General features: G+C 42.8%; 1 protein-coding gene across 4 annotated transcripts in view; it reads left to right on the top strand.

Moving 5' to 3' along the window:
* Nucleotides 1–535: 535 nt before the first annotated feature.
* Nucleotides 536–27,690, top strand: part of IL21R (interleukin 21 receptor) — a 44,552-nt gene continuing 17,397 nt past the window's right edge. The window contains exons 1-9 of one of the 4 annotated variants that reach the window (XM_072598093.1): nt 536–748; nt 1,295–1,356; nt 7,706–7,779; nt 12,597–12,708; nt 14,220–14,419; nt 20,937–21,088; nt 22,289–22,466; nt 23,263–23,356; nt 25,881–25,965. In XM_072598093.1, coding sequence (XP_072454194.1) covers nt 7,725–7,779; nt 12,597–12,708; nt 14,220–14,419; nt 20,937–21,088; nt 22,289–22,466; nt 23,263–23,356; nt 25,881–25,965 — 876 coding nt within the window. In that variant the 5' untranslated portion in view covers nt 536–748; nt 1,295–1,356; nt 7,706–7,724. Of the gene's footprint in view, nt 749–1,202; nt 1,357–1,835; nt 2,065–7,705; nt 7,780–12,596; nt 12,709–14,219; nt 14,420–20,936; nt 21,089–22,288; nt 22,467–23,262; nt 23,357–25,880; nt 25,966–27,690 lie in introns of those variants that run through there. The other 3 variants (XM_072598072.1, XM_072598064.1, XM_072598082.1) reach the window with 3 other exon arrangements.

The following is a 27,690-nucleotide window of genomic DNA, read 5'->3' on the forward strand; positions in this document are numbered from 1 at the left end:
CACATGGGTACAAAGCACTAAGGGTCAAATTCGAACCCAGGTCCTCTGCCTCTGAATCAAATTCTCTTTCCATGTCTCTCTGAGTCTCATTTTCCTCTTTGGCAAAATGGAAAAAAATAACCCTTGATCTGCTCTGTTCCTCCACCTCCAAAACAGGTTTGTTGTGAGCATCGGATGAGATAATGCATAAGAGACTGCTGTGAAACTGTAAAATGTGTGACAAATGTCAGTAATTATCATCATATTTGAGAACCAAGACTCCAGCTGTATCTCGATAGAAAGCGGTAACTAGCTGCTTCCCCAGCCGTGGCAGTCCCCAGCTGCGGCAGTCCCCAGCCCCAAAACCTTGTTGTCGAGTGACCTTTTTAGCAAGCCAGGTTGCCTGTTGCCTGGGACCTCTCCCACCTCTTTCTCACAGTGACAGATGACTATGAATGAGCTAAGCTCTGTGGGCGGGGATGTACTGAGGACCTCACCACATCCTCCTTGCCTGTGGTCTGCCAAGAAGCTAATTAACAGTCTACTTGGGTAGATGACTGGCTGCTTGCCTCTCTGCCTGGTTGACTGAATGAGGGGCACTAGCCAGACTATAGATTCCAGAGGGTCCTCCTGTCCTTGAGCTGAGAACCTCAGCTGGCCTAGCCCCCCTCTCTGAAATCTCACCTTTATCTCAACTGGATAGTTTGCTCTCCCTCCAGAGATTACTCGATGTAAGAGGAATGGATATCTGAGGGGGAAAAAGAGCCAGGTAATTCCTGTTCTGTCTCATCACTGGGATCCCCTAGCTGGTAGCTAGTCAGAGACACTTAACTCATAGGATAACAGTATCAGAGATATGAGATGGTGTTCTTTTCCTCAACTGGATATTGGAATCCTATGGTTTGGGGCAGAGTGCCAAGGGGAAGAGAAGAATGGGAAAGATCAGACTCAGATGATTTTTTTTGACATTTTTTTAGTGACATGAGGTCAAGTTGACTTGAGGGGGATGGAAACAGAAGAATGACTAAAATGACCCCAAAGCTTGTCTCTTGTAATTTAGAGACAGTTTTTCCTGAGAGGGAGGGGTAACAAGACTTGCACTAACCTTGCACTAACTGGCATTTGGAGGGGCCTTTGTACCTATGAACCTTGAGATTTGTTTGGCAGTTAGCAATGGACTGGATGTATATGTTCTCCCCTATAGATCCCAGAAGGTACAGACACTGTCCCAGGAAAATAGCCTAGAAGAAGGGAAGGAAGTGAGATCATGGGAATTTGCAGGAAGAAAAGTCCAGAAATTGTTTTTTCTCTCAAGGTTGCTGTGAAGGTGTTTTCTTCTCATTTTGCTTATGAGGAAAACAAGAGGGTTCGGAGAGGGTAAGTGTCTTGCCTAATACTGGTCCCCCAACTCCAAATCCAGCAGTCTTTGAAAGGGAGATACAGCATCTTTTAGATTATTGCCCACTTAGCATGGATTTGGGGAGGGAGGTACCTAGCAAAAGGAGAGTTCACCAAGAGAGGAGAGCAGAACAGAGTCACTGAGAGAAGGCTGGCTTCAAGACCAAAGAAACTGGAGTCAGACCTGAGTTTCAATGCTGGACTCAAGCTATTTCCCGACTGTATGACCTGGGAAAATCTCATCTCCCTGAGCCTTGGTTTTCTCTTCTGTAAAATGGGACTATTTGTGTATATACTACTTAAGGCACAGTGCGGTTGTGAGAGGAGGAAAAAGTACTTTGTAAACCTTAAAACTCTATTGGCAAAGGCAAGTGATGACTATCAGCCAATCACTTTTCCCCAGTGAGGTTTCCGTAGCCCCTCCTCTGAGATAGCAGCTGCATACAGAATTGTGTTCTCTGTCCCTTTCAATAGGAGATAGAAATCCCTTTGTCACCTTGCGAGTCTGTGGGGGATGTGGGACTCTCCATGGGTCTCTCCCAGCCCTCGAGCTCCCAGAGGCTGAGGCTACATCGGAGCATCTCCTTTCTTCTCATAGCCTTTGTTTTAAGCAGCAGAGGCTCTGGGGCAGAGACTCACACTGATGGCGGAATAGCTGATCTGCGGCTTCAGGGAAGGAATCAAAAGGTAAAGAGGGTTGGAGTAAGGGCAGGTGACCAAGGTCCCAAGAGCAATCACAGGATGATGGCATCATGGATCTTGAGGAGGAAGGGACCTCAGAAGTCATCTAGTACGACTTCCTTCATTTTACAGATGAGGAAACTGAGGCGCTTGGAGATTAAGTGACTTGCCCAAGGTCCAATGGGGAGGGTCAAAGGAAAAATTTGGAACTTAGGTCTTCTGACTCCAGTTAGTCCTTGTAGTGCTTATACCATTTAATGCCCTAAAATCTTTTAGATAGGAACCTTCCTAACCTGGAGAGACAGAAAGAGGACACAAGGTGAATCACTGGATTCCTTACCATGGTCTCTCAACAGCAGGTCTGGTGGAGGCCAACATAGAAGGTCACTTTGTGAGTAGAAGGAGAAGAGAAAAACAGAGACTCATTAGGAGCCCTCAAAGGAAACAGTATCTCCAAACCAATCTCACAGCCCCAAATCACAGAATTTCCAAATTGGAACATGCCCAATAAATAGTGGTCTACCTTTTTTGGAGAACCTGAGCTGTGGGACCCTGGAGGGCAAAGGAGATGCCAGCTATGAATTCTTGTATAGAGGTTCACACTATTAGCAGGAAATCTTTATCCCTAATAAAATGATGAAATGGGAAAAGTATCTGGTTCAGCATCAAGATATGGGTTTAAAACCCGACTCTGGCCCTTACTTAGCCAGAAGAACTTGGGCATGGTCTTTCATTAACTGCCCTAGGTTTCCTCATCAATAAAATGGGGATAATAATCCTTGGCACAGCAAAGATTAAAGATATATGAAATGCCTTGGAAACTCCCCATGTGGATATTGGGGATAATTGTTAAGATGTTACTTTGGTCTGGTGGTGAATCCACTTTGCTGATAAATTTCTCAGTTGCTCTTCAAAGGCTGAGGGGGAGTGTGTGAAGGTTAGGGACGCTTGGGGTACGGGCTTGGCTAATATGGGAGGGCCTTCTAGTAGGGTTCTCTTCCATACTCACCATAGCTTTGAATCAGTTTTTTTGCTACTTACTACCTAAATGACCTTATCCTGATCTGTAAAATAAGAATATGGGATTAAATGACTTCTGAGGATTTCTAGCTCAAAGTCTTTTGACTCTGGAATCTATCTCATTTCTTTTCTCATTAAGGGCCAGGCTTCCAGAAGAGGAGAAACGATGGGAGGAGAGTGGGCATGTAGGGAAGGGGAAGGGAGGTGGGGCAGAGGCCAATATGGCCTTGAGAAGGCAAAACAGCTACATCTAGAAAGAAGAGCTGTGAGGGGTTTGTGGGAGAGAAACAAAGGTTTAGATATTGATGGGAGTCTCTGGGACAGAAGGGACCTGGAAAGTTATCTTCAGTCCCCATGAACTGCTTTGTTCTCTCTACCCGTTTGCTACAGGCCACCATGGCTCAGTGAACAGTTAGGGGAGGGATTCATGGTCCACTGAGTCTACTAGCTTCCCCTAAACTGCCTCTACACCAAAGGGGCTTTTTACAGGCAATTCAAATGACTCTTTGTGAGTAAACCTGGGAAGTTTTGAAACAAGAATATTCCCCGAAATCAAGCAAACAGGCAGCTGAGAGTGTAGGGGTTGAAGAGGGAGGGGCTGTCCAGTCTCAAAACGAATTGCCTGTTGATGCTTTGCATGAGTTTTCCTCTGCTCTCCACTACCTTGTCATAGCAGGGTATCATGGTATTGTGTTGTGGGAAGGTAGAAGGTAGAAAAAAGAGTTCATTATTCAGACCAGGGAGTGGAAGACTTAGCTATCTGACATTTCTCCTTCCCTACTCCCACTGAATCCACCATACATATACATACATGCATATGTGCACATATATCCATCCATACATACGTACACATATACACATGCACTGGGTCCAAAGAGGTTTGTGAGGACTGCTAGGTCCTGAGAACACAGACAGATGGACTTATTCAATCAGTCAGTATAGTCCAGTAGCACCAAGGCTTATAAGAAACTAGACTCTAAGAGAGTGATGGGGATGGAGACGGGGATGAAGAATGAGGAGACCCAACTTCTAATCTTGACTCTGGGCCCAGGTTCTTCAGCTGAATAACAAGATGGTTGGTGATAATATCTGTAAAGTGCATAGCACAATGCCTGACACATAGTAGGGGCTTAATAAATGTTTAATTCCCTCCCTGCCCCTTCTCACTCTAAATCTATGATCTGATGATCTATAAAGTCCATCTAGATGACTTCTAAGGTCCCTTTCCACTCTGACATTTTTTGTTCTGTGTGCTGGGTCTTCTGCAACTTTGGCAGCTCCTTGACAAATTTGAGGAAGGATGAGCCAAGTTTCTCAGGTTGGGAGAAGGATGCAAGGTTCTTTGGAGACATAAGACTCTTACTACACCCCATTCTCCTTCCTGCACCCTTTTCAGCTCCAAGGTCTCACAGTGGCTTGCCTCATTATTGTATATGTTGCTGTTTGCTCTTTATTTCCTCTCTTTCAAAGTGCCCAAAAATCTGTGCATGGCTATGGCTGAGAGCACTGATTCGTACCCAATAGCCTCTCTACATTACCAATCTATGGAGTATCTCTTGAGTAAGTAGATATAATATCTTAAGATCATGAAAATGTGGGTGACTATTTGCAATCTCTCCTTCAGACTCATGTGGTCTGTCAGGATTATAGGATTTAGAAGTAGAAGGGAATTTCTAGGTTTTTTGACTCAATCCCTCATTTTAAATTTAAGAAATGACATTCTCAAGGCTATACACATTGCAAATAGCAGAACTGGGACTCAAATCCAGGTCCACTTCTCTTTTGACCAGATGATACTGGTGAAGTCTATTTATTCTTTATTCATTCATTAATTCATTCATATCCTGCTTCTGTCCTGTGTGACCTTGATTAGTCCCTTCCCCTTTTGGGCCTCAATTTCCTTTTCTATAAAATGGTTGAGGGAGTTGATCTCTAAGGGCCCCTTCCTGCTTTAAATTTTATAATCCTATAATTGTAACTAACATCTTTTAAGTGTCTACTGTGTTTAAGATATTGTGCTGGATACTGATGACATAAAGATAGTTCCATGCCACTATAAGAAGTTTGTGATAACATTGGGGAGGGGATAAAAACACATCCACAAATAAGTGACACAGGGAAGAGTGAGAAGAGTGTAAAAGAAGATGCCCACATAAAGTGCTTTGACGAACAGAATAAAAATCATTTTCAAGGAGGCTTCATGGTGTTACAGAAAGAGCTAGACCCCCAACTCTGTCACTTGCTAAGTGTGTGACCATCAGACAAGTCATATCACCTTCCTAAGGCCTGCATTTTCTCACCTGTAAAATGATTGAGCTGGACAAGACAACCTCTGAGGTCCCTTTCAGCTCTAGTTCTGTGACTCAATGTATCTTAAAATTAACTCTAGCTGGGGAAGTGTTGAAGGAAGCCAGGGACTTCTTCAGATGGCTATGAATATCACCAGGCTTCTATTCATGACATGAGGAAAGACATGGAGATTGGAAAAGGTAGCAGAAGAATGGTGGATGCTGAGGTATCATTCATCAGAGAGTATGATAGTGAGCAGAGAGATATAAATCTGAAAAAAAAAGTCACTAGGAGATAAACTGAAGAGGACCTTGAATGCTAGTGCCAGCAATTTATACTTTATTTGGTCATCAAAAGAGGACCATAGGTGCTTGATATATTTCTACTGGGATAAAGGAGAGGACTTTCCTACAAAAAGTGGGTTGGGAGTACCTGAGACCTCACCCTGCTCCTGCTTCTCCCCCAATTCTTTAAAGCTTCAGAGGGACAGAAAAAGATACTGAGCCCACCACCTGGGATTATCAATGACTGATCAGTATTTCTCAGTGTCAAACTGAGTCACACAGAAGAGTCTGTTTCCCTTCCTGACAGCTCAGAGAAAAGACAGGAGACTGAAGACAAAGACAGTAGACACTTTGGAGCCCTAGGTATGAAGAGGGAACCAAAGAAAGCTCATTGTGATGTTCCCTTTTGGGAAGTCCCTTTCTTTTCAGCTCTTCCCCTTCTAAGACATCCCTTTTCTCCTCTTTCTTCCTCTTCTGGGGAGTCCCTCCTAGCTCATCTCACCCCTGTTGTTCTTTTCACCTTTGTCAACAACAATGATTTTCACTCTGAGAGGCTCCACTTCTCCTTGCCCTTAGCCTTCTCTTTTCTCCAGAGGTCTCTGAGCTTTGAGGTCTTTTCAACTCTGGGGAGGGCTCAGGAGCCTGGACCAGACTGTATTTTGGGAGCTGATGGCTTCTCAGTGCCAGAGTAGAGAGTCAACAGGATATAATGGAAAGGTCATGAGATCTGGACTTAGAAGATCTGGAATATAATCCTGGATCTGACATTTTCTAGCTCTGTGATCTTGGACAAGTCATGCTCCTTTCCTCAGTCTTAATATCTTCTTTTGTAAAACTAGGGGACTGGACTCAGTGGACTCTGAGGTACCTTCTGGCTTGAAAGCTATGATCTTAAGATTCTTCAAGGGCCAATTCAAATAATACCTTCTTTGTGAAATCTTCCTTGATCCTTGCAGCTAGAAGCATCCTCATCTCATCTGATCTCTTTAAACCTATGCACTAAAGTCTCTTCCAGCTCTAACAATCTATGATTCTAATTATAGTGTTCTCGTGTGTGTGTGTGTGTGTGTGTGTGTGTGTGTGTGGTGTCTTCTGATGCCTCTGATTCAACTCCAAGCACAGTACTAAGCACACAGGACAAGCTCAGCACAGACTACTCACAGCCCAGGTCTACCTTTAGGTAGTAGACAAGAATCTGAAGTCTAAGCCCCCTCAGGCTAGGCTGCTGAGTGAGCCAACTAGAGAGAGTCTATATGGGCTTTGGAGCAATTAAAAGACCTAATGATACTATAAGAATATCTCCCATCCATTTCTATGCACTTTAAGGATTCTCTACTGTTTCCTTCAGTAAGAAGAAACTAAAAATATTAAATACCCTTGTTAAAATGCAAAGCCTCCTGGGAAGGAATCAGAAAGCTAAGAATCTTAACTCCTTAAGGGTGGAGACCATTTCATTTTTGTCTCTGTAATCCCAACACTTTGCACCTTGCCTGACTGAGGGAAGATGCTTAATTAGTGGTTATGGATTGATTTAGCTATGGGCCATGTTGTTGTTATTGGTCGTTCATTCTCAAAGAGGACCAGTTATATCATAAAGGTGATGTCTTGACTTGCAAGTGAATTGCATTTGAGTAAGGCCGAGTTGTACGGGCCATAAGCGCTTAGGAAGGAGTAGTTTGTAAGAGGTTTCCGAAGAGCCCAAAGAAAAAGAGTAAGGGTCTGGGCATGGAGGGAGAGAGGTTCTGAGCTTGGGGAAGTGCTGGAAAGTAAGAAATAGAAGGATGTTAAGGTAGGAGGCAGGGTAGAGAGGAAGAACTTTTCCCATCTTGTTGCTCTGGCCAGACTTCCCCTAGTGTGCAGGTCATGTTTAGAATGTTGCAGATGGAAAGGACCTTTGAACTCTTATGGGCCCAGAGAGATGGATGGACTCACCCAAGTTCACATGCACAGTCAATCAGGGACAGGCCACCCAGTCAACTATTATCACACTGTACTCCCCCAGTTCCCTCTGCCAGCTCACAACAAAAAGGCTGCAATTCTGTATTGTTTTCTAGGCTTTCCTTTGGGGTCAGCATGTGCCCCAGTCAACCTGGCTGGACCATCACCTTCCTCCTGATACTCCACTGCAGTAAGTGTTTCCTCTTGGATGTCAATCTGTCTTTTATTGGGGGGGGGAAGGGGTAGAGTTGGGAAGAGGGAGATCTTGCCCATCCCTAATCACTGCTGGAGGGAGAGTGTGTGGGTGCATGCAAAATGATGATGCTCACCCAAATCCTTATAGTACTTGAAGACTTATAAAACACCTTGCTCCCAACAATGCCATGAAGTAGTTGTAAACATTCTTACCCCCACTTTACAGATGAGGAAACTGAGGCTTAGGGAGTTTAAGGGATGTGATTGAACATGATTACTCAGCTAACCCCAGGATGTAAATATCTTGGAAACAGGAAAACTCTCCAAAGGTCATCTGGTCCTTTCCCTTGCTCTAGAGAGGCCTGACCTAAAGTAGCCTAACCCCCAAATAAGTGTCCAATTCCAAGATCTCTTCCAGGCAGAGGATTTCATAACCTGTTTGAGTAGCCCACTCCAGTGTCTCACTGTCCTGCTGATCAGAAAATGCTTCCTTTGGTCTGATTTCAGAGTCTCACTTAATAACCTTAAACCATAGGTAGACTTGGAGTTCACAGGGTTGTTTCCTCATATCACTGATCAATCATTGTTAGACACCCTCAGGGTAGAGCCCTGAAATAGATATTCAGGGAAGATGATGAAGGAAAAGATAGCTTTAGGTCCTTGGGGAACTAAATGAATGAAGAAAGGATGAATGAGCATGCATTCCAACAACATACAGAAGTCGTTACACATAAATGCCTACGAACACACAATGTCAGATCTGGAAGAGACCGTAGAACATATAATATTAGGATTTGAGGGGCCTTTAGAACATAGAATGTAAGACTTAGAGAGGATTTTAGAACAGAAAACATCACATCTGGAAAGGGACTCTAGAACATAAAATGTCAAGCTTAGAATGTACCCTAACACATGGAATGTTGGAGTTTAAAGGGACCTTAGAACATGGAACACAGAAATTGAGAGCAGGAAAACTTTGGGTCTCCAGTTGGAAAGAATCTTAGAGATAATCTATTCCAAGATCCTTATTTTATAGATGGGAAAAATGAGGCCCATAGAGGGGAAGTTACTTGCACAAGGTCATACAGAAAGTTAACAGCAGAGCCAGAGTCTCCTGACTCCCAGTTCAGTTTTGTTTTGTTTTTACACTGTATTACATTTCCCCAATTAGTACAGAGTCCCTAAGTGCTAAACAAACAAAAGGAACCTGGAGTCTGTGAAAGAATATAAATGGGGAGAGTGGGTTGAAGGTAGGGAGATAGGTAACACATTTTGTGGATGGGGCATTCCAGCACAGGATCATGACATATATGAGAGCCTGTAGTCATCTTTGGAGCTAGCCTATCACATATAAGGGTGACTGAGCAGCAACAGGGGAAGGAACTGCAGAGGGGACCAACTTCTCTGCCTGTAACTGACTCTGTGACATTTTACATTGATTTTTTTTTTAAATAAGACTCAGGGACACAAATAGCCTGGGCAGGAAACAGATGTCGCACTCTTTTTATTTTCCTTTTCTAAATAGACAGCCTCCTCCCCAAGGGGACAAGGCTGCTCCACAGAGTTTACTTGTGATCCACCTTCCCGTTCCTCCTAGCAGGGAGGGGTCTTTGGGCCATAGATATTATTGAGCCATTTTTTTCAGCTATGTCCAACTCTTTGTGACCCCACTTGGGGTTTTCTTGGCGTTGGCCATTTCCTTTCACCATTCGTTTTACAGATGAGGAAATTGAGCTAAACAGGGAGAAGTGACTTGCTCAGGGTCACATAGCTAGTAAGTGTCTGAGGCTAAATTTGAACTCAGCAAGATCAGTCTTCCCGACTGCAGGTGTGGGCACTCTACCCAGGGCACCACCTCCCTGCCTCTCCTATGTACCAGGCTTGCAAATTCACTATAGAGAGCGTTCCTGCTCAGGTGTGACTTACACTAGATGATTTCTCGTGTCCCTTCCAGCAGTAAGATTCCATGGTAAAAAGTAGGCAAGTGGTATGGAACAGACTTTACACGCACACATGCATGGGGTGGGGGGGTGTCCAGAGCAAGGGGAAGGTCCTTCCAGGGTGGCGTTAGTTAGGGGAGGCTTCATGAGCTAGATGATTCTTGAACTAAGCCTTCAAAGATGATGGGTAGGTGTTGGAAAGACTTTCATGTGGGGCATCCACACAAAGGCATGGGAATGAGAACTCTAGTGGGTATATGTTCGAGAGAGAAGCTTGAGCACCCTGGAGGATGTGGGAGTTGTGAGAAACAAGGCTGAATGAAATCATACAATGCTAGGGCTGGAAGGGACCTCACAAATCATGCAATCTAAACCGCTTCATTTTACATGTGGGGAAACAATTTACATATTGGGGAAGTGGCTTGCTCAAATTCACCCATTGAGTCAGTAGTGGAACTGAGGTGAGTTAGAGCCCAGTGGGTGTCTTTGCTCCCAGTTCCCTGCTCTCTCCTTGGGGGTCAAAGTCAAATGGAAAGGAGGGGCCCTAATTCATACATAAGGATCCTTGCAGGCTGCACATTGACTTCATTTTTAAAATGTAATGTTACCTGTGTTTTATTGTATTTTAATTTGTTTTGTTAAATATTTCCCAATTCTATTTTAATCTGGTTCTGACTGCACTGGGGAGTCAGCAGCACGCTTGACATATGCTGCCCGAGATAGATTTGGGTGATCTGGTGTAAGACTTTTAATGGCAGGATAAAAAGTTTGAATTTAATTCTGTAGGCAAGGAGGGAACTTGAATGGGGAAAGATACGATGACAGATTGCTTTAGGAAAATAACTGGCTTCAGTGTGTAAGACAAATAGCAGAGGGGAGTCAGGGAGACAGAGAAACAAATGCAAAGAAAACATTCTTTCCTTAAAAGTCATCAAAGTTCTCTGGAGAAGGAAGGGGCAGTATGATGAGCTTTTAAAAATCATTCTCATTGTCTTATAATTAAATACGGAAGTGGGGTAAATGAGAATGGAGTTCAAAAGTTAATTGGATAAATGCCAGGGACAAGGAAGAAAGAATCTTCAATCCCTTCATTTCATAAGGAAGGAAACTGAGGTCCGGAAAGGTCCAATGACCCATCCAAAATGATAGTCTTTGTAAATGATAGGTCCAGGATTCAAACTCAGTCTCTCTAATCCTAAGAGAGATCTTTACCTATTCGACCACATTGCCTTCTGGTTAGAAGCAAGATAACGGTACTGGGAAGAGGAGTAGGGGATGCTCGCAGAATAAACTCAGCCTCCCATTCAAGGCCTTCTACTAATTGATCCCTATCTGCTTCCTCATTACGAATTCTCTGCTTCCTACTGGTCTTTCACTGTCTGTTTATAGTATAGATACTATATATAGAAATTGAGAAAACACAAAGTAAATGTAGGATGCACAGATTTGGAGTATCCACCCCCAAAATTCATACAGACTATCTGTACCCAACCTGTGGTAGAGCATTCCGAGCTCGTATTGGTCTGACAATGAAACTTCACTTTAACATGGTGATGTCATTTTAATTCTCTTCAAAAACCAAGGACAACAACCAACCAACTACGTATAGATATATAGATTATATATAGATATGTAGATACATAGATAGATGCGGTTTCCTTCACCTAGAAGGCCCTGAGTCCTCCTACTATTGGGTATGTAGAAAAAACTGTTTACCCAGTAGGAGACATTGAATCTACTTCTGCCTCTGCTGGCTGTCTCGCCTTGGACAGGTTGCTTTGTCTTTCGTTTAACATGGTGTATTCAGCAGAGGTGGGGAACCTGTGGTTCGAGGCCACTTTTTAAGAATATGATACTGATTAACTTCCAGAAAATCCAAAAAACAAGAAGAAAGAGATGAAAGGAGATGGAAGACAAGGGAAGGATGAAAAATAGTGATAGTGCACGGTTCTGCTTGTCGAAATTGAAGATGGGCTACATGGAAGGGAGAGTATAGTGGGAAGACCACTGGCCTTGAAGTCAAGATCTGGGTTTGAATCCTGGGCCCATCTCTTAGTCTACGTATGACGCTGAGTGAGGCCTTTCCCCCTTACTAGGTCTTGTTTCCCCAAATGGAAAATGGAGATAGACTTAGATGATCTGTAAATTCCCATCCAGCTTTAAACTTTATGTTTCAATAGCACTTTGTGTTTTTCAAATGGCAGCCTTTACAACTAGTCTGAGGGGGTGAGTGGTACAGATATCTGTCTCTATTCTATAAATTAGGAAACAGTCTTGGAAAAATAAAATGATTTTTCTAAGAAAATATAGTCATTAAGTGGTGAGGCCGGGACTCAAATCTACATATTCCAATCCTCAGACCAGACCTCAGCCAAGGGTCTATGGTGATCCCAATGCGGAAGAGATGAAACCTCTTGCAGGGTCAGGGGGAGATGGGGAGAGGAAGAATAACTTTTGGAGGAGCTGGAGGTTCAGAAAGAATTCTAAATGAAGGAGCCAGGCTAAAACACAGATGAGAAAATCATTCTAATCCAGGGTCTATATTTCACTTTGGCCCATGAAAGCCAACAAGCTTAAACTAATAGAAATCGGTGTGATGTCCACTTCCACCTTAACCAATCCCTACCCTGTGAGTCCCCAGTGATGTTCCTAAACTCTGTCTCTAGAAGAACTCACAAAGACTAGCCTGCTCAGAAGATCTAGGTTGCTTCCTGCTACCTGTTACTCTTCTCCCCTTGGGGGTTCCTAGATCCAGTAAGCTGGAGATTGAAGAATTGACTCGTCCCTATCCCAAATCACAAGGTGGATGTGAGTTAGAATCTCCATAACAACATTGTCCTCTCTCTTCCCTTCCCCATTCTAACTATCCAAGCCTCTGGCTACCAGGATCTCACCTGCTATACTGACTATATCCAGAATCTGACCTGCCTTCTACAAGTGGATCCTGGCCATGCAGAGCCCTCCCCTGACCTCACCATTGTGTGGTAAGTGCCAAGGATGGGAAAGGAGAGAGGGGGTGAGGGGTGAGAAAAACAGACAAAGAGACAGAGAAGAAAAAGAAAGAGAGAGAGAGAGAGAGAAAGAGGACGGGGGCAGCTAGAATGATTTGAAATTCTTTTCCAGTTCTATAAGACCAAGTTAAGGCTAAGATGAGGTACTGATGGGATATCCAAGTCAAGGGAATAAGTAGGGAATGTTTCATTTTTGTCTTTGTATCCCTAGTGCTTGACATATCATAGGTACTTAATAAATGCTTTATTGATTGATTGACTGGTTGATCGGTTCTCAGTGGGCAGCTGGAATGAATTAAATACATTCAACCATCAATTATGATATAAGGTAAAGAAGCATGAGGAGCAAGGCAGCCCCTTCCACTTTTGGACAGTTCTACTGGCTAAGTTACCCCTCCAGGGAGCCTAAATCTGTCTCTCTACAACATCCACCTTTACTCATAGCTTCACCCCTAGCCCTTCCTCCCTCCATCTATGGGCCCAGCAGAACAAATCAAATCTCTTCTGTTTGAAAGCCCTTCAAGCACATGAACACAACTTGTCTTCTCTAAATACCCCCAGTAATTTTTACTGATGGCATGAATTCAAAGCACTTCACCTACCTGGTTGCCTTCTTCTGGACAATCTCCAGTGTATTGAAGTCTTTCCTAAAATGATATGATTTGACTAAGACAGAATATACCGGATTTGACATTATGTCCCCCTGTTAATGCAACCAAAAATTACATCAGCTTTCCTGGCTGCCATATTATACTGTTGACTCATATTGAACTTAAAGTACTCTAAGACCCCCCAGCTCACTCGCTCTCTCTTTCTCTCTCTCTCTTTCTCTCTCTCTCTCTTTTTGGATAAACTACTATAGCTAGCCATACCACATGGAATTATGAAATTTTAGAATTTTACAGATCTTGTTCTAATACTCATTTTCCAAAGGAAACCAAGGCCCAGGGAGATGAAGAGACCTTTCTAAAGTCAAATCTAAGTTTTCTACCTCCAGATCTGGTATTCTTTTCAATATACTGTACCATCTCCCACGATGGTCTGGAAGCTATGCCATATGAGGCACTGTCACAGGACCTGGAGAGGATGAGAGTCTTGGATGGCATAATAGCTGTTTTCAAATATCTGGAAGGCCATCATGTACTAGCGGAATTAGGTCCTACTTTTTTCCTATAGAACTAAGGTAAAGTCCTTTACAGGGAAGCAGATCAGTATAAAGAAGACCTTTCCCCTAACTGGCATCATTTATTAAAGGAATGGGCTGCCTAAGGAGGTCATAAGTTACCATATTCTGAAAACCTTCCAGGAGAGGCTCCACACTCACTTATGAGAGATGTTCCAGTGGTGGTTCTTGTTTCAGATAGAGGTTGGTCTATATGACACCTCTGAGGGTTCTTCCAAGACCCTGTGACTTTATGATCCTAAAACACATCAAGTTGCTTGTAGACTGGTGGATGATTGGAATTGCTTTGTTGTTGTTGAAGGAATGATCCCTATGGGGAACTGGAGGAATTCACTAACTCTTGTAGCTTCAACCGATCTACCTACAACAACACCCATATGCAGTATACGTGTCAGATGGACGTGTATAAACTGATGTCAGATGATGAATTCAACGTCACCATCACAGACAAGCTAAGCAACAGTTCCAGTGAGGAAAGACACTTCATCTTGGCTCAGAGCAGTGAGTATCATAGGAGAAAATGGTGACATTTCTTTTCACTCTCTCTCCCTCTGTCTCCTCCTTTGTAATTGTCTTGACTGTTTTCCACTTCTCAGAAACCTACCCTACACCTCCCCATCTCCCCATTGCATGTCATCCCTAGATAATGCACTATTTACTGAACTTTTCTTTGCCTTACTCCTAATGTCCTATCAAAACTGACCTGCCCTTTGTCCCATCTCTTGATATCAGCTTTGAGGTGATATCTAGCTAATCCCAAGATATCAAACCATATTACTACAAATAATGACCTATCAATACACTCTACATCTATACATCTGTTAGTAAAGCACTTTCCCTTCCATTATATTATTTGATCCTCAGAAAAATACCATGAATTAGCTAATATAGGTCTTCTTCTCCTTGTTTTACAGAGGAAGAAACCAAGTCTCAGAGTTAAGTGACTTGACCAAGATCACATGGCTAGCAGATGGTAGAATCAAGACTCCAACTCATGTCTGCTGCTTACTAGATATAAGATTCTGAATATAAGTCACTATACCTCTGTACCTCCTCAATCAAATGAGAATAGGAATATTTGTGCTAACTCTTTCATGGGGTCACTCAGAAACTAGATCTTCGTCCAAAATTTATTAGCTGTGTGACCCTGGACAAGTCACTTAACTTCTATCTACCTCAATTTTCTCAACTGTAAAATAGAGATAATAGCACCTCTTTCCAGGGCTGTTGTGAGAATCAAATGAGATAATGTTTGTAAAGCACTCTGCACAATGCCTGGTACATAATAATGCTTGCTACCTTCCTCCTTTCTCCCTCAAGGGTTTATAGATTTAGAATTGGAAGGAACCATCTTAGGCACCATCTAGCTAATCCAGTCCCCTCATTTTACAAACAGGAAATCGAGATTTTGATGAATGGCTAGCTCTAAGTAGTACAGTTAGAAAGTGGCATAGTCAGGATTTAAAACCAAATCCAATGGCCGTTCCATGAGATTCTGCAAGCAGGAGAGGTGACCTATAGCCTAGCTCTGCCCTATCTCATAAATTCTCCATAAACTGGAGATTGTCCAGAAAAGGGCAACCAGGATGTTGATGAAAGACTTTGAGTGCACTCCATATAAGGTTCGGTGGCTAGAACTGAGGGTATTTAGCAGAAACAAGAAAAACTGTCTTCATATGTTTGAAAGGTGTTCAAATAGAAGACACATTTATTCAGCCAGGCCCATGGATGGAGGGGGAGAGGACTAGCAGCAGAACTGAGAAATAAGGAGAAAGCTCATTGGGTGCCCTGATTAGAGTGATGCAGTGCAAAGAGCTCTGGATTTGGAATCAGAAGACCCAGGTTCAGATCCTGCTTGTGGTCCAATATATGCTACTTGTGTGACCTGTTTCCTTATCTCCAAAGCAATGGGATTATATTGAAATAACCTCTGAAATCCTAGTTCTCTAAATCTAGGAGCCATAGATACCCTTCTTCTTCACAAGGGAATTTACATTTGAACCAGGGTTTGTTGGACATAAATAGCCTTAAGCTAGAAGTTTTTAGCCTGGGATCTACAGAGTAAATAAATAGATTTCAGGCAGTCTGTGAACTTGGATAGGAAAAAGAAAATCTTTACATGTATTAACCTGCAACTGAAACTTATCATTTCCATCAGTTATTTAAAGATATTGTCATGAGAACAGGACCATACACTTCACCAGACTCACAAAAGGGTCCATGACACACCGCTCCCCACCTCCCAAAGGTTAGGAACCTCTCCTTTAACCCAAACAAAAAACTAGAAATCCTGATCAGCAGTTGAGTGATTTATGATAGGACTTTCCTCCTCTATAAAAAGAAAGGGTAGACCTAGATAATCTCTACGGCTCCTTCTAGCTCCAGTCTCTACGTTCTATGTCCTAAGGTCCCTTCTACCTCTGATCTTTTATTCTTTGTATTTTAATACTCCTTCCTTCTCTCTTCTATCATTTAAAAGGTAAAGATGGAGAAAGGGTATTAGATTTGAAGATCTGGGTTTGAAATTCCAGTTTTGCCTTTTCGTTCGTTCATTCTCTAACGATAAAGCACCTACTGTGTGCAGAGCACTCTGCTAGGCATCGAGGGAGATAGTCTAAACTTTGTACGTACAGTCACTACTCTCATTAAAGTTAGGGTCTAATAGGAATATAAGATACAGAAACGGTTATGCTACAATATTACAAGAAAGGCACTTTAGAGAATTATAGCAAAGCCCTTTGTGAAGATTTTGAATGGGAAGGTCATTATTGACTAAGGAGTATTTGAGCATACCTCAGAAGGGAAGCTTTTTAATTGGTATTTATGGGATAGGTAGGAATTCATCAAGTAGGCAGGAGAAAGGAGGATATTCAGTATGCATGATGGCATGGCGATGGAAAAACACATGGCATATAGAAATTGAGTGCTAGGCCAGGAATCAGTAAGACCCGAGTACAAATTCAATCTCATACACTTTATAGCTGTGTGACCCTGGGCAAGTCACTTAACTTATTTGCCTCAGTTTCCCCAACTGCAAAATGGGAATAAACAGGGATAAAAATAGCACTTATCTCACAGGGTTGTTGTGAAGATCAAATGAGACGATATCTATAAAAAGTACTTAGTACAGCGCCTGGCACCCAGTAGGTGCTATGTAAATGCTTATTCCCTTTCCTTTCCCATCCCTATATTTAGTTCATTGCAAGTTACCTTGTATGTCTGTGGTTTATAAGTAGCCCATGAAGGGGAGTAAAATAAGATAAAACTCACAAGGTAGTATGGAACCAGGTTATTCTGGGCCTTGAATTCCTGGCAAAGAAATGTGACTCATTCAGGACACAGTGAGAGCCACTGAAGATTTTTGAGCAGGACAGGGACATAAACAATATTGTGCACCAGAAGGATTAGTCTAGCAGTAATATGAGTCTCCCAAATATAATAATTAATTAATTAAATGTAAGAGGCAATTAGGGCGTATTACAAAGACCCCTGGATTTGAAGACTGAGGATCAGATGTGAACGTCCCCTAATTTGGGGGATTGCCTTCCCCTCTTTGGGTCACCATTTTCTCTTCTATAAAATTGAGGGTGCTTGGTCTAGATGATCCCTGAAGTCTCTTCCAGTTCTATGTCTTAGGAATCCTCTGATTCTGTTTCCTTATCTATAAACTTAGCAACTGCTCTGGAAAATGCTTCCACATTTTCACATGTAAAGTACCATGAAAACATAAAGCTAAGAAACAGAAAAGGTTACCTTCATTATTAGAACCTACTGTCTGCCGGGACCAGATTCCTTCCTTCCCCCCCCACCCAACGACATTCCTTTACTGTCACATGTCAGCATTTGGGGGGGCAGGAGTCCAAAGAGGGAGAATGAGGACATCAACTCTGTAACCTCTCCACAGAGTGAAAGACTCATGAGACAGGCAAAAGAAAGTGCCAGTCACAGGGGAGTCTGCTTTGCATTTGGGTTTTTTTACCTAGGCCTCTAATCTGGGTCCTGTGGTTTTGAAGTTTCTGAATCTTGTTTCTTCTGTTTCTTTTTTTCTCTCTCTCCTCATTCTTCCCGCTCTGTGACCCCAACCCCCGCCCCTTACCAAAATAAAGAGGCGGGGGCCAAGAGGCCAGAGCCGGAAATTATTTGTAGCATGCTACAAGCCTCCAGTTTCTTCTGTTCTTAGGCTCACAAAAATAAAGCAGAACAGTGTTACCACAATGACTTCAGTGTGAGCAAACTCAGTTTTGGAACATCTGAATGTACTCTTCCAATATTTCCACAGATTTGTGATCTTTAGGTAAAGGGATAAATATGAGTCAAGGAATGGGAAAACACAGGGAGTATGGCAGGGACTAGGCAGGGACTAGGCTGGGAACTGTCCAATTTGGTGGGGAGGCATATCACACACGGATAGATTGTGAGAGCAAATAATGAGACAACATTGAAAGGTACTGATCTTAAGTATCCTTACCCTCCAATCTGTGAGGTAATTGTCCAGGTCCTCCCTTGGGTAAGTCAATTTTGTTCTTTGGGTCTCAATTTCCTCATTTGTATATGAAGGTTAGTTTAGAATATCTCTAAGTTTTCTACCAGTTCTAATGTTTTATTCTAATATGGTAGTTCTCAAACTTTTTTGGCCCTTTCATACTCTTAAAAATTATTGGAGACCCCAAAGAGTTTTTATTTATATGGATTATAAACTATTCATATGTACTTAAAACATACGTTTTATATTTATTTATTCTTAAAAATAATAATAAATCCACTAAACTTAACATAAATATGTTTGTGAAAAATAGCTAGATTTTGTAAAACAAAAGAAATTTGTTGAGAAGGGTAGTATTTTTTTTTTACATATTTTCACCAATCACTTTAATGTCTAGCTTGACAGAAGATAACTGAATTCTCATATCTGCTTCTGCATTCAATCTGTTGCTCTGCGTTGTATATGAGGAAAACATGGCTTCACAAAGATATCTACTTAGAAAAGGAAGTAGTATTTTAAGAGGCAAATAATATCTGAATATTGACCTTATAGTACACCATGAAAAGGTCTTAGAGACACCCAGAAGTCTGAAGACCATACTTTGAGAACTACTATTCTAGCATTCTATTTTCTAAGTTCTTTTTTAAGCTCTAACATTCTGATTGGTAAATTCTAAGGTCCTTTCCATCTCTAATATTCTACTGTAGCCCTTACAGCATCTCCTGTATTCCCTTTTGCCCCCATTTACGGCATTTTGAGGATCAACACCCATTCAAAATCATAGCTCACGAGCCCCTACCAATGTGCTTTCATTTACTAATCAGCCAAAAGATACATTAGTGCAAACATAAGATATTTATTCAAATAGCATAGCCAATAAAGTGATAAGAGAATATTACCTGAATGTGCACATGTAGGTACACTCTCCCACAGGTTACTATACTCCTAGTGAGGTAGAGAATTCACACACATAAGGAAAACTCTTGATCTGAGAACATATAGAGGGTAGACTTAGAGGAAACCCATTGATAAGAGCATGGATGAAGAAACATACTTGGAACCCATCTAGCAAAAACACACTGGAGGGCACATAAATAGAATAAAATATTCTATATTCCATAAATATAGAATATTCCACAAATAGAAAGAATATACCTTGTGTGGGCAGTGCGACTCTGACATCTGACACTATAGGACTAATGATGTCCTCTGGTGATAGCTTCATTTAGTTGTCTGTGGGGTGTCACTGATAATTTTGTCATTGCTACTGATCATGCCATCTCTACCGGTGTTGTTCTGCTGGTTGCTTTTGGGTATCTGCACCAGGCACATAGTCTCTAAGTTCCTTTGTGCTGCCAGTTTCTGAGTGAAAGGGGCATCTGATGGCTGTCTCTGCTCCCATCTGCTAGGGTACAGTGAGAAGCGTCTTTACCTGAAAAAGACAGTCCAACATCTCCTTAGCCATAGCCAGGACTATGAGCCACTATGCCCAGCTAAGAGATCAGAAAACAAGATTCTCAGGCTAAGATCAAGTCTTTTAACTCTTTGTGTCTGAGAATGAATTTCAGTCTATCATCCTAAACAACTTTTCTGACAAGGTTAAATATTTCAAAACTCCTATTTATTTCCTTATGAGGATCCTGTTCTTCCAAAACTCATTTCAGAGACTATACCCAAAGGGCACTTGTGGAAACTAGGGTATGTAGCCCACTTACTATAGCTCCCAATCTTTGCAGACTCAGCATGAAAATACATTTGAGCCAAAATAAAAGGTAAGCAAAGGAGATCAAAGTCATTGACCTCTACCCTCAGAACTGCAAGATTAGTCAATCAGTCAATGGACATTTATTAAGTACCTACAATGTGCCAGACACTCTGCTCAGTGCTGGAAGAGGCTTGAGAGATCATCTTGTCCAATTCCCTCATCTTTCAGAAGGGAAAACAGACCAGAAAGATTAAAGGGATTTACAAAAAATTACTAGTCCCACAAATGTTCCTTGAGGTAGAACATCCCTTCAATTCACTCGTGTTTGGAATTTAAAGTCATCCAGAATCTCACTTCCACCCATCTTTCCAAGTTGATTATACATCCCAGCACTCTATGGTCCAGTCAAACTGGTGCACTTGGTGTTCCTCATATGTTATGTTCCATCTTCTGCTTCCCTGCATGTATGTTGTGGCTAACCCCCATTGTGACTGACCCTAATCCTCCTCACTTCTGCCTGTTGGAATCTCTAGACCCCTTCAAGTTTCAACCCAAGTGCTCCTTCCCATAAGAAGTCTTTCCAGATTCCTCCAGTTGTGTTCTCTCCCTGATATCTCCCTGAAATTAACTTGCATTTGTTTTCCACATATTTTGTCCTCACTTGTATGTACTTGCTGTTTGTTCCCCGCAGAAGGTAACCTCGTTAAAGGTGGTTCCTTTATGCATTGTTCTTGCCAGTAATAGATCATGGTGCCTGGCACATGTTGAATTGAATTTAAGTCACCAAGTGTTTTTCATCTGTCTATGAGTATACCTTTCTTTCTTTCCAGTTAAGCCAAATCCCCCTTTCAACGTGACTGTGACCTATTTTGGAGTTTATAATATTTCCTGGAAGACCCGCTATGAAGATGCTAATTACTATGCATTACAGAATACGCTACAATATGAGCTGCGCTACAAAAAACAACAGGACTCCTGGACGGTAAGAAGTCTTGCAGAGAGAATGGCGATTGTCTTGTTACAGAATATTGAATGTCAAAGCTAGGAGGAGGAGCCTTAGGATTCAATGCACTTCAACACACATTTATTAAGTACTGGGCTAGTCTCTGGGGACAAAAAGAGAAAAATAAAACAGCTCCTGCCCTCAGAGAGTACATTCTACTGGGAGGTCTTATGTGTACAAAAAAAAGTCAGTACAAGATAATTTGAGGAAAAGGTACCATTAGAAGGATCAAGAAAGGTTTGGAATAGGAGGTGGCATCTGAGGATTCATTCCAGTTTGTGCAAAGGCATCCAGATGGGAGATGGAATGTCAAATTTGGGAATCAGTTATCGAGTCAGTTCATTTGGAATGTAGGGGTATTGTGTCAAGGGAAGTAAGATGAAATAGTCTGGAAATATATGTGAGAGCCCTACTGGGGAGGACTTTAAATGCCAGACTGAGGAGATTATATTGATTCTAGAGGCAATAGGGATCCACTGAGGATTGTTGAGTAATTTATCAGTCAATAAGAATTAATTAGGTGCCTTAAGAAGGCAGAAGGGACTGTTCTGTAAGGAAGTGCTGATTTCCAGAACACTTGGTTTATTCTGGAAGACTATTAGCTTGTTCTGAACATTTGGTTACATCTTCTGAAAGTAATTAAGTACTAGATGTTCTTCAATGGTGAGTCCCAGTTTCATGGGGAAGATAGGTAAGTACAGTGTTAAGTGAAAGTGACTTATCTAAAATGGCAGTAGCAGAGTCAGGACTGGAACGTGACAATCCTGATTCCAGCCTAGAGCTCTTTCTCTAAAGAATTATGAAGGACAAGAACTTGACCTGTGACTTCAGTGATATAGGGAAATTCCTAGTGAAGAAATCCCTACTCTAGCAATGTACCAACTCTCTCAACAAAAGCTGCCTAGAGCAACTTTAATAAGTTCAGTGACTTACTCAGGGTCACACAGCCAGTAATTATAAGAGGTGGAACAACTTGAACCCAGGTCTTCCTGACTCTGAATGTGGAGGAAGGATGTAAGCAACTATGAGAACCTTCATGTTCTCTACCTTCACAGACCTTCAGAGATAAGCTAGGTATGTTTCACTATGGGCAGTACCTTTGCCAGGGGAGAGGGCTCGAACTGGGTGAGTTCTTGGGATCAATTTCAGCCCTATAATTCTACTTGCATGTTTTGGCAGACTCAGAAGACCAAGTTGATTCCAGCCGACTTGAAGTCAGTGTCACTCCTGCCTTTGGAATTTCAGAAGGGCTCAGATTATGAAATACAAGTTCGAGCTCAGCCCCAGCCATCTTCACTCTACAGTGGGGTCTGGAGTGAGTGGAGTGATTCCTTCCTCTTTTCAACCCAGCCAGTAGGTAAGTATGAAGCCATTGGAGCCCTCTTCCCTGGCCAGGAGCACTGTCTTCTGAACCACCATCTTGATCCTAGACTTCCTGGGCCAAATTTTCTGAGTTCAGAAACCCCAAGGTTCTTTAAGTACACTTCTGTTTGGACCCCAGTCCATCCAGGCATCCAAGTTGTCAGTCAGTCAATCTGTCACTCACTAAGATTGTTATCTGTCAGTCACTCTTTATGGCTGTCAGGCAGCTAACCAATAAGTCAGTCATTTATAATTGGATTTTAGTTAGCCACTCAGTTATATTATCAGTCAGATAGCTATGTAGTTCCTTGGTCAGCCTCACTCACTCATTCACTCACTCACTCGGTCAGCCAGCTCATCACTCAATCAGTTATTCACTGTCAGTCCATCAGTCAGCCAGCTGATTTATTGATCAGTCCATTAATCTGTCATTCACTCAGCTGGCCAACCAGGCAGCTTATGAGTGAGTGAGTAAGGAAGCAGACCATCAGTTCAGTCAAAAGAATTTTCCTAGTCTTGATTGTACTGAAACCAGGAATAGATACCATGAACCAGCAGGTGGAAGTCATACCCAGAAGACAAAGCTTATTGTAGTCTGACTGAGAGGTCCCCTGGAGTAAAGGACCTCCGTTCCCATTCCTCCCTTCTCTGTGCCTTCATTTTCCTTTCCCATTACTTTTCCCCATTATTCTTCCTGTCCAAGCTTCTCCCCATTCCTTCACACCATTCTTTTTCCCGAGTTCATGGGAAGGCCTTGAATTCTGATCCATTTTATTTTATTCCCCATGAAGAAGAAGAGAAAACAGAATGGTCCTCTTGGATATTTCCCATCTCATTCCTCGTGGCCATATTTGCTTCTCTGGCTGGATGGAAACTCACACAGAGGTGAGAAAGCCAGGGTCCCTTGGAAAGATGGGGATGGAGTAGGGGACAGGAGCTGGGGGAAGAGACCAGCCAATAAATTAGTCGATCAATATGCATTCATTGAAGATCTACTATACCAGGCACTGTTAGGCCCTGGGGACACAAATGGCAATGAAACAATCTCTACTTACAAGGAGTTTACATTTGGATGGGGAAGACAACAAAGATAAAGATGGGTGTATAAAGAATAAATACAATAGAAGCAAGGTCATCTGGGAGGGAAAGAACTAGCAGTTGGAGGGAGCAGGAAAGACTTCCTGAGGAAGGGAATGCTTGAACTGCTTCTTGAAGAAAGAGGGATTCTGTGAGGCTGAGATGAGGGAGAGCATTTCAGGAATGAAAAAGCCTGGAGGTGAGGGTAGAGTGTGTGAGGAACACAGAAAAGACCAATTTGACTGGACTGTAGAGCTCATAAGGAACAATGTCCAATGAGCCTAGAAAGTTGGCTGGGCAATGTTATATAAGGCTTTAAAAGACAAACAGTAGAAATGATATTTGATTCTAGAGTCAACAGGGAGTTTTTGAGTAGAAAGAGGAAAGACATGGTCAGATCTGGGTTTTTAGGGAAAATAAATACCTTGGGATGATGAATTGAAGTGGGAATAGACTTGAGGAGGGGCCAACCAGAAGGCTGTTGCCCTAGGTGAGTGGTGATGGGGGCCTGAGCTTAGATGACAGCTGAGTAAGTAGAGGGAAGGGGTCAGAGGGAAGAGGGGTTGTGGAGGTATGAAACACTCAGATTTGGCATCTGATTGGAAATGTGGGGGGAAGGAAAGTGAGGAGGTGAGCATAACACCAAGGTTATGAAGATGGGCAGCTGGAAGAAAGGTGGAAAGAGTGATTGGAAAGGGGGAGGGTTTGGAAGTAAAGATGAGCATATTGAGTTTGAGATATCTCCAAGATATTCTGTTTGGATTGTGCAATAGGAAACTGTGGGATAGTTAGGAGAATATTAGAGCTAAAGGAGCCTTAGAGGGAATTTAATAAAAACAGTAACAGAGTATGTAACAACTGTATAATGCTTTATAGTTTCTTAAAAAATACTTTTATTCTTGCAAAGAGAATTATATTAAGTACCTACTATGTGCCAGGCACTGTGTTAGGTGTTGAGGATAAAAAAAAAAATAATCCTTTCCCTCAAGGAACTTACATGGGAGGAGGAAGATAAGGAGGTTTTAGGGGAAGGGAGAAGGGAGAAGGGAAGAGGGGGTTGTCCCAGAAAAAAAAATCATACAAAGATAAAAAAATAGAAATAAAGAAATTGAGGGAAGGGAATGATGCCACCAACAAGGGAGTCTGGGAAAACTTCCTGCAGGAGGGAGATGTTTGGGTTGAACTTTGAAGGAAGTAAGGATCCTGAGGCAGAATTGGGGAGGGAGTATATTCAAAGGCTTTGTACAAAATAGACACTTAATAAATGTTTGTTGGAATTGAATTGAAAAGGGCATGGGGGGGAAGTGCGGATGGGAGGGAAGGAGGGAATAAGAATTTCTGTAGTGCTTACCAAGTGCCTGGAGTTGTGCTCAGCATGTTTTAGAAATGTTATCTCATTTGATCCTAGAATCTGGTCCATGTTCTTCCATTAACTTTGAGAAAAATCTCTTCCCTTCCTTGGGCCTCAGTTTCTCCCTGTGTGATATAAGTGGGCTGCAAAAGGAAGAATCTCTAAGGTCCCTTCTTTATCACTCTAAGGGTCTAGACAAGGTTCATTTCCATCTGAAAGATGAACATACTGAAGAGCACTGGCAAAGACCACTCACCTGTGTTCTTATAAATGAACCGAAATAGGCCAGCAGAAGGATCATTAGATCCTGGGGATTCGATTTTTTCAATTAAGAAAGATAGTGAATGGGTATTAAGCAAATCATATGCTAAGTTCATGAGGGTATAATGGAAATTACAACCACGTGTGTCAAAGAAGAGCAATTTCTACGCTTTTCTGGAGGGAGCCGCAATATATAGACTACCTTGATCCTGGAGGGTGGAGCTGGTCACTTTCCCTGGGCTGGTGAGATTGGATATGGTTGGCTTCTGTGGGAGTGAGTCTGGACTGGCCAAGGCTGATCCAACCTATTAGGGAAGAGTTAGAGGCAGCTGGGCTAAACCAATCCTCTGTGGGAGTGAGAAGAGGCTAGCCAATCCCTCTGTGGGGGGGTGGGAGGTGGGGTTGATCCAAACTGTTAGGTGGGTTAGCCAATCACTTAAAGTGCCAAGACTTAGGTGTGGCTGGACTAACCAATCCTTGGTGGAGGTGAGGAGGCTCTCTAGCCAATCCCCTTTTTCATGTAGTGCTCAGCTGAGCATTCTCTTGGGGTAAGGATGGATCTGGGCACCCCAGCCAGTCCTTCTGTGGGAACAGGGCTGGGTAGAACTGAGTTAGCCAATCTGCCAGTGGCCATGGGCCTACCCCATCCTCCAACACCCCTGACCCTGGTTTTGTTTTGTTTTGTTTTATTGTTTTGTCTGTTTCTTTCTGACGTTTCAGGCTGTGGAAGAAGATGTGGGTGCTAATACCCAACCCCGCGCCCTTCTTTCAGCCCCTGTATTCAGCCCATGAGGGTGACTTTAAGGTACTGGTGACTCAGAGATACAGATAATGTTGTCAGAAAAGAAAACACAAACACTTTCCAGGGGCCAGGAGCTGGTGGGAGGAATGGTTTTGTTCTCCACAATGAGCTCCCTTGGAGGGGTGGGTGGTGGCAGCAAGAGCTCAGAAGCTTCTAATGGAAAATAATAGCCTAGATGAAAATACTCTTGAGGCAAGACCTTTTCCTTGAGTTTCTCCCCTTGCCTCCATGAGCTTTCCCCAAGTCACCCAATCACAGAGTGTCAAAACTGGAAGGGACCTTAGAGGTTACTTAGTCCAACCTCATTTTGTGGATGAGGCAGGTGAGGACAAGGGAGGAAATCAGAGGCAGAGCTAGAGTAGGACCCACTGTCCGAACTCCCAAGTCAGGCCTCTTCTTACTACATACTAGTTTCTTTCCTTTTTTTTGATATCTCCTGAGGAGCAGACTGTGCCTTCCCTTCCTTGGGCCTCCTCAGGTGCCTCCCTCCACCCAGCCTTCCCACCCTTTGGGGCCAGATTGGGGGATTAGCAGGAGAGGATTTAGAGCTATGGCTGAAGCTGGATGGTGAGAACTGTTCTGTGCCTCAGGCTACAGGACTGCCTGTGGTCACCATCTTGTTCTCCCAGAAACCTCTCCTCACCCGCTGGGTCTGATTTTCAGCTTGACCCATGAACGAAGTTGTGCCTTAAATAGAACAGATCTTCCCCCAGCCTATGCCTAGGAGAAGAAGAAGGGGGTGGTGGGAACCTTCCTTCCCTCTCCGCTGAGGCCACCCCTTTGATGCCTCAGGGCAAGGAAGGAGCAGCACAGGCACCATAGCTGACATTTCTGTAGCTCTTTGCATGGCTTCCCATTGGATCCTTTCAACAATCCTGTGAAGTAGGTGTTATTTATCCCACAGGATAATAATCCCACTGAGGCAGGAAGAGGATAAATGACTCCCCCATTTTAGTCAGTCAACAAGCATTTCTTATGTGTTTACTACGTTCTGGGCACTGGGCTAAGTGCTAGGTATGCATATAAAGGCAAAACTATAGTCCCTGCCCTCAAGAAGTTTACATTTTAATGATGGAGATAATATGAAAATAACTGTGCATGCTGAATACATACAGTGTAAATGACAGACAGTCTTAGTGGAGAGGTACGGGGGTGGGGGGGTGGATTCAAGCTGTATGGAAGGAAGTTGGGGAACCTGGGAGGCAGAGGGGAAAAGTGGTTTCATTCCAGGGAAAGAGATGAGTCAATGAAACATCGGAGTGTGGATGGAGATGGAGGCTTATGTGTGAGGGTGTGGCCCGTGATAGGAGAAGGACCCTGGGTGATTGATTAGAGGGAGCCAATAGGCTGTGGCCAAGAGATGTGTGAAGGACGGTAAGGAGGCTGGTGAGTTCAGGGAGGGTCAGACTGGAAAGGCATACACAGAGGCCAAGCTGTGAATGCCAATAAAGGATTTTATATTTAATCTTCGAGGAAATAGGGACCCACTGGAGCTCATTTAGTGTATATGCGGGAAAAATGGGAGGGGGCTGGGAAATGACATGACTAAATACTCTTGGAAAATGGTTTTGGCAGTTGAGTGGAAGATAGATTGGACTGGAGGAGAGATCTGAAAAAAATAAGTATCTAAAATCTTTCTGATTCAAACTAAAGTGTTCTAAGCTATCAGATGCCGGTGGCATCAGGCCAGATGTAGGCAGGACAGGCCTTGAGAAGACATCTCCTGGT

The sequence above is a fragment of the Notamacropus eugenii genome, chromosome 1, assembly GCF_028372415.1.
Source record: "Notamacropus eugenii isolate mMacEug1 chromosome 1, mMacEug1.pri_v2, whole genome shotgun sequence".
Classification (NCBI taxonomy): Eukaryota; Metazoa; Chordata; class Mammalia; order Diprotodontia; family Macropodidae; genus Notamacropus; species Notamacropus eugenii.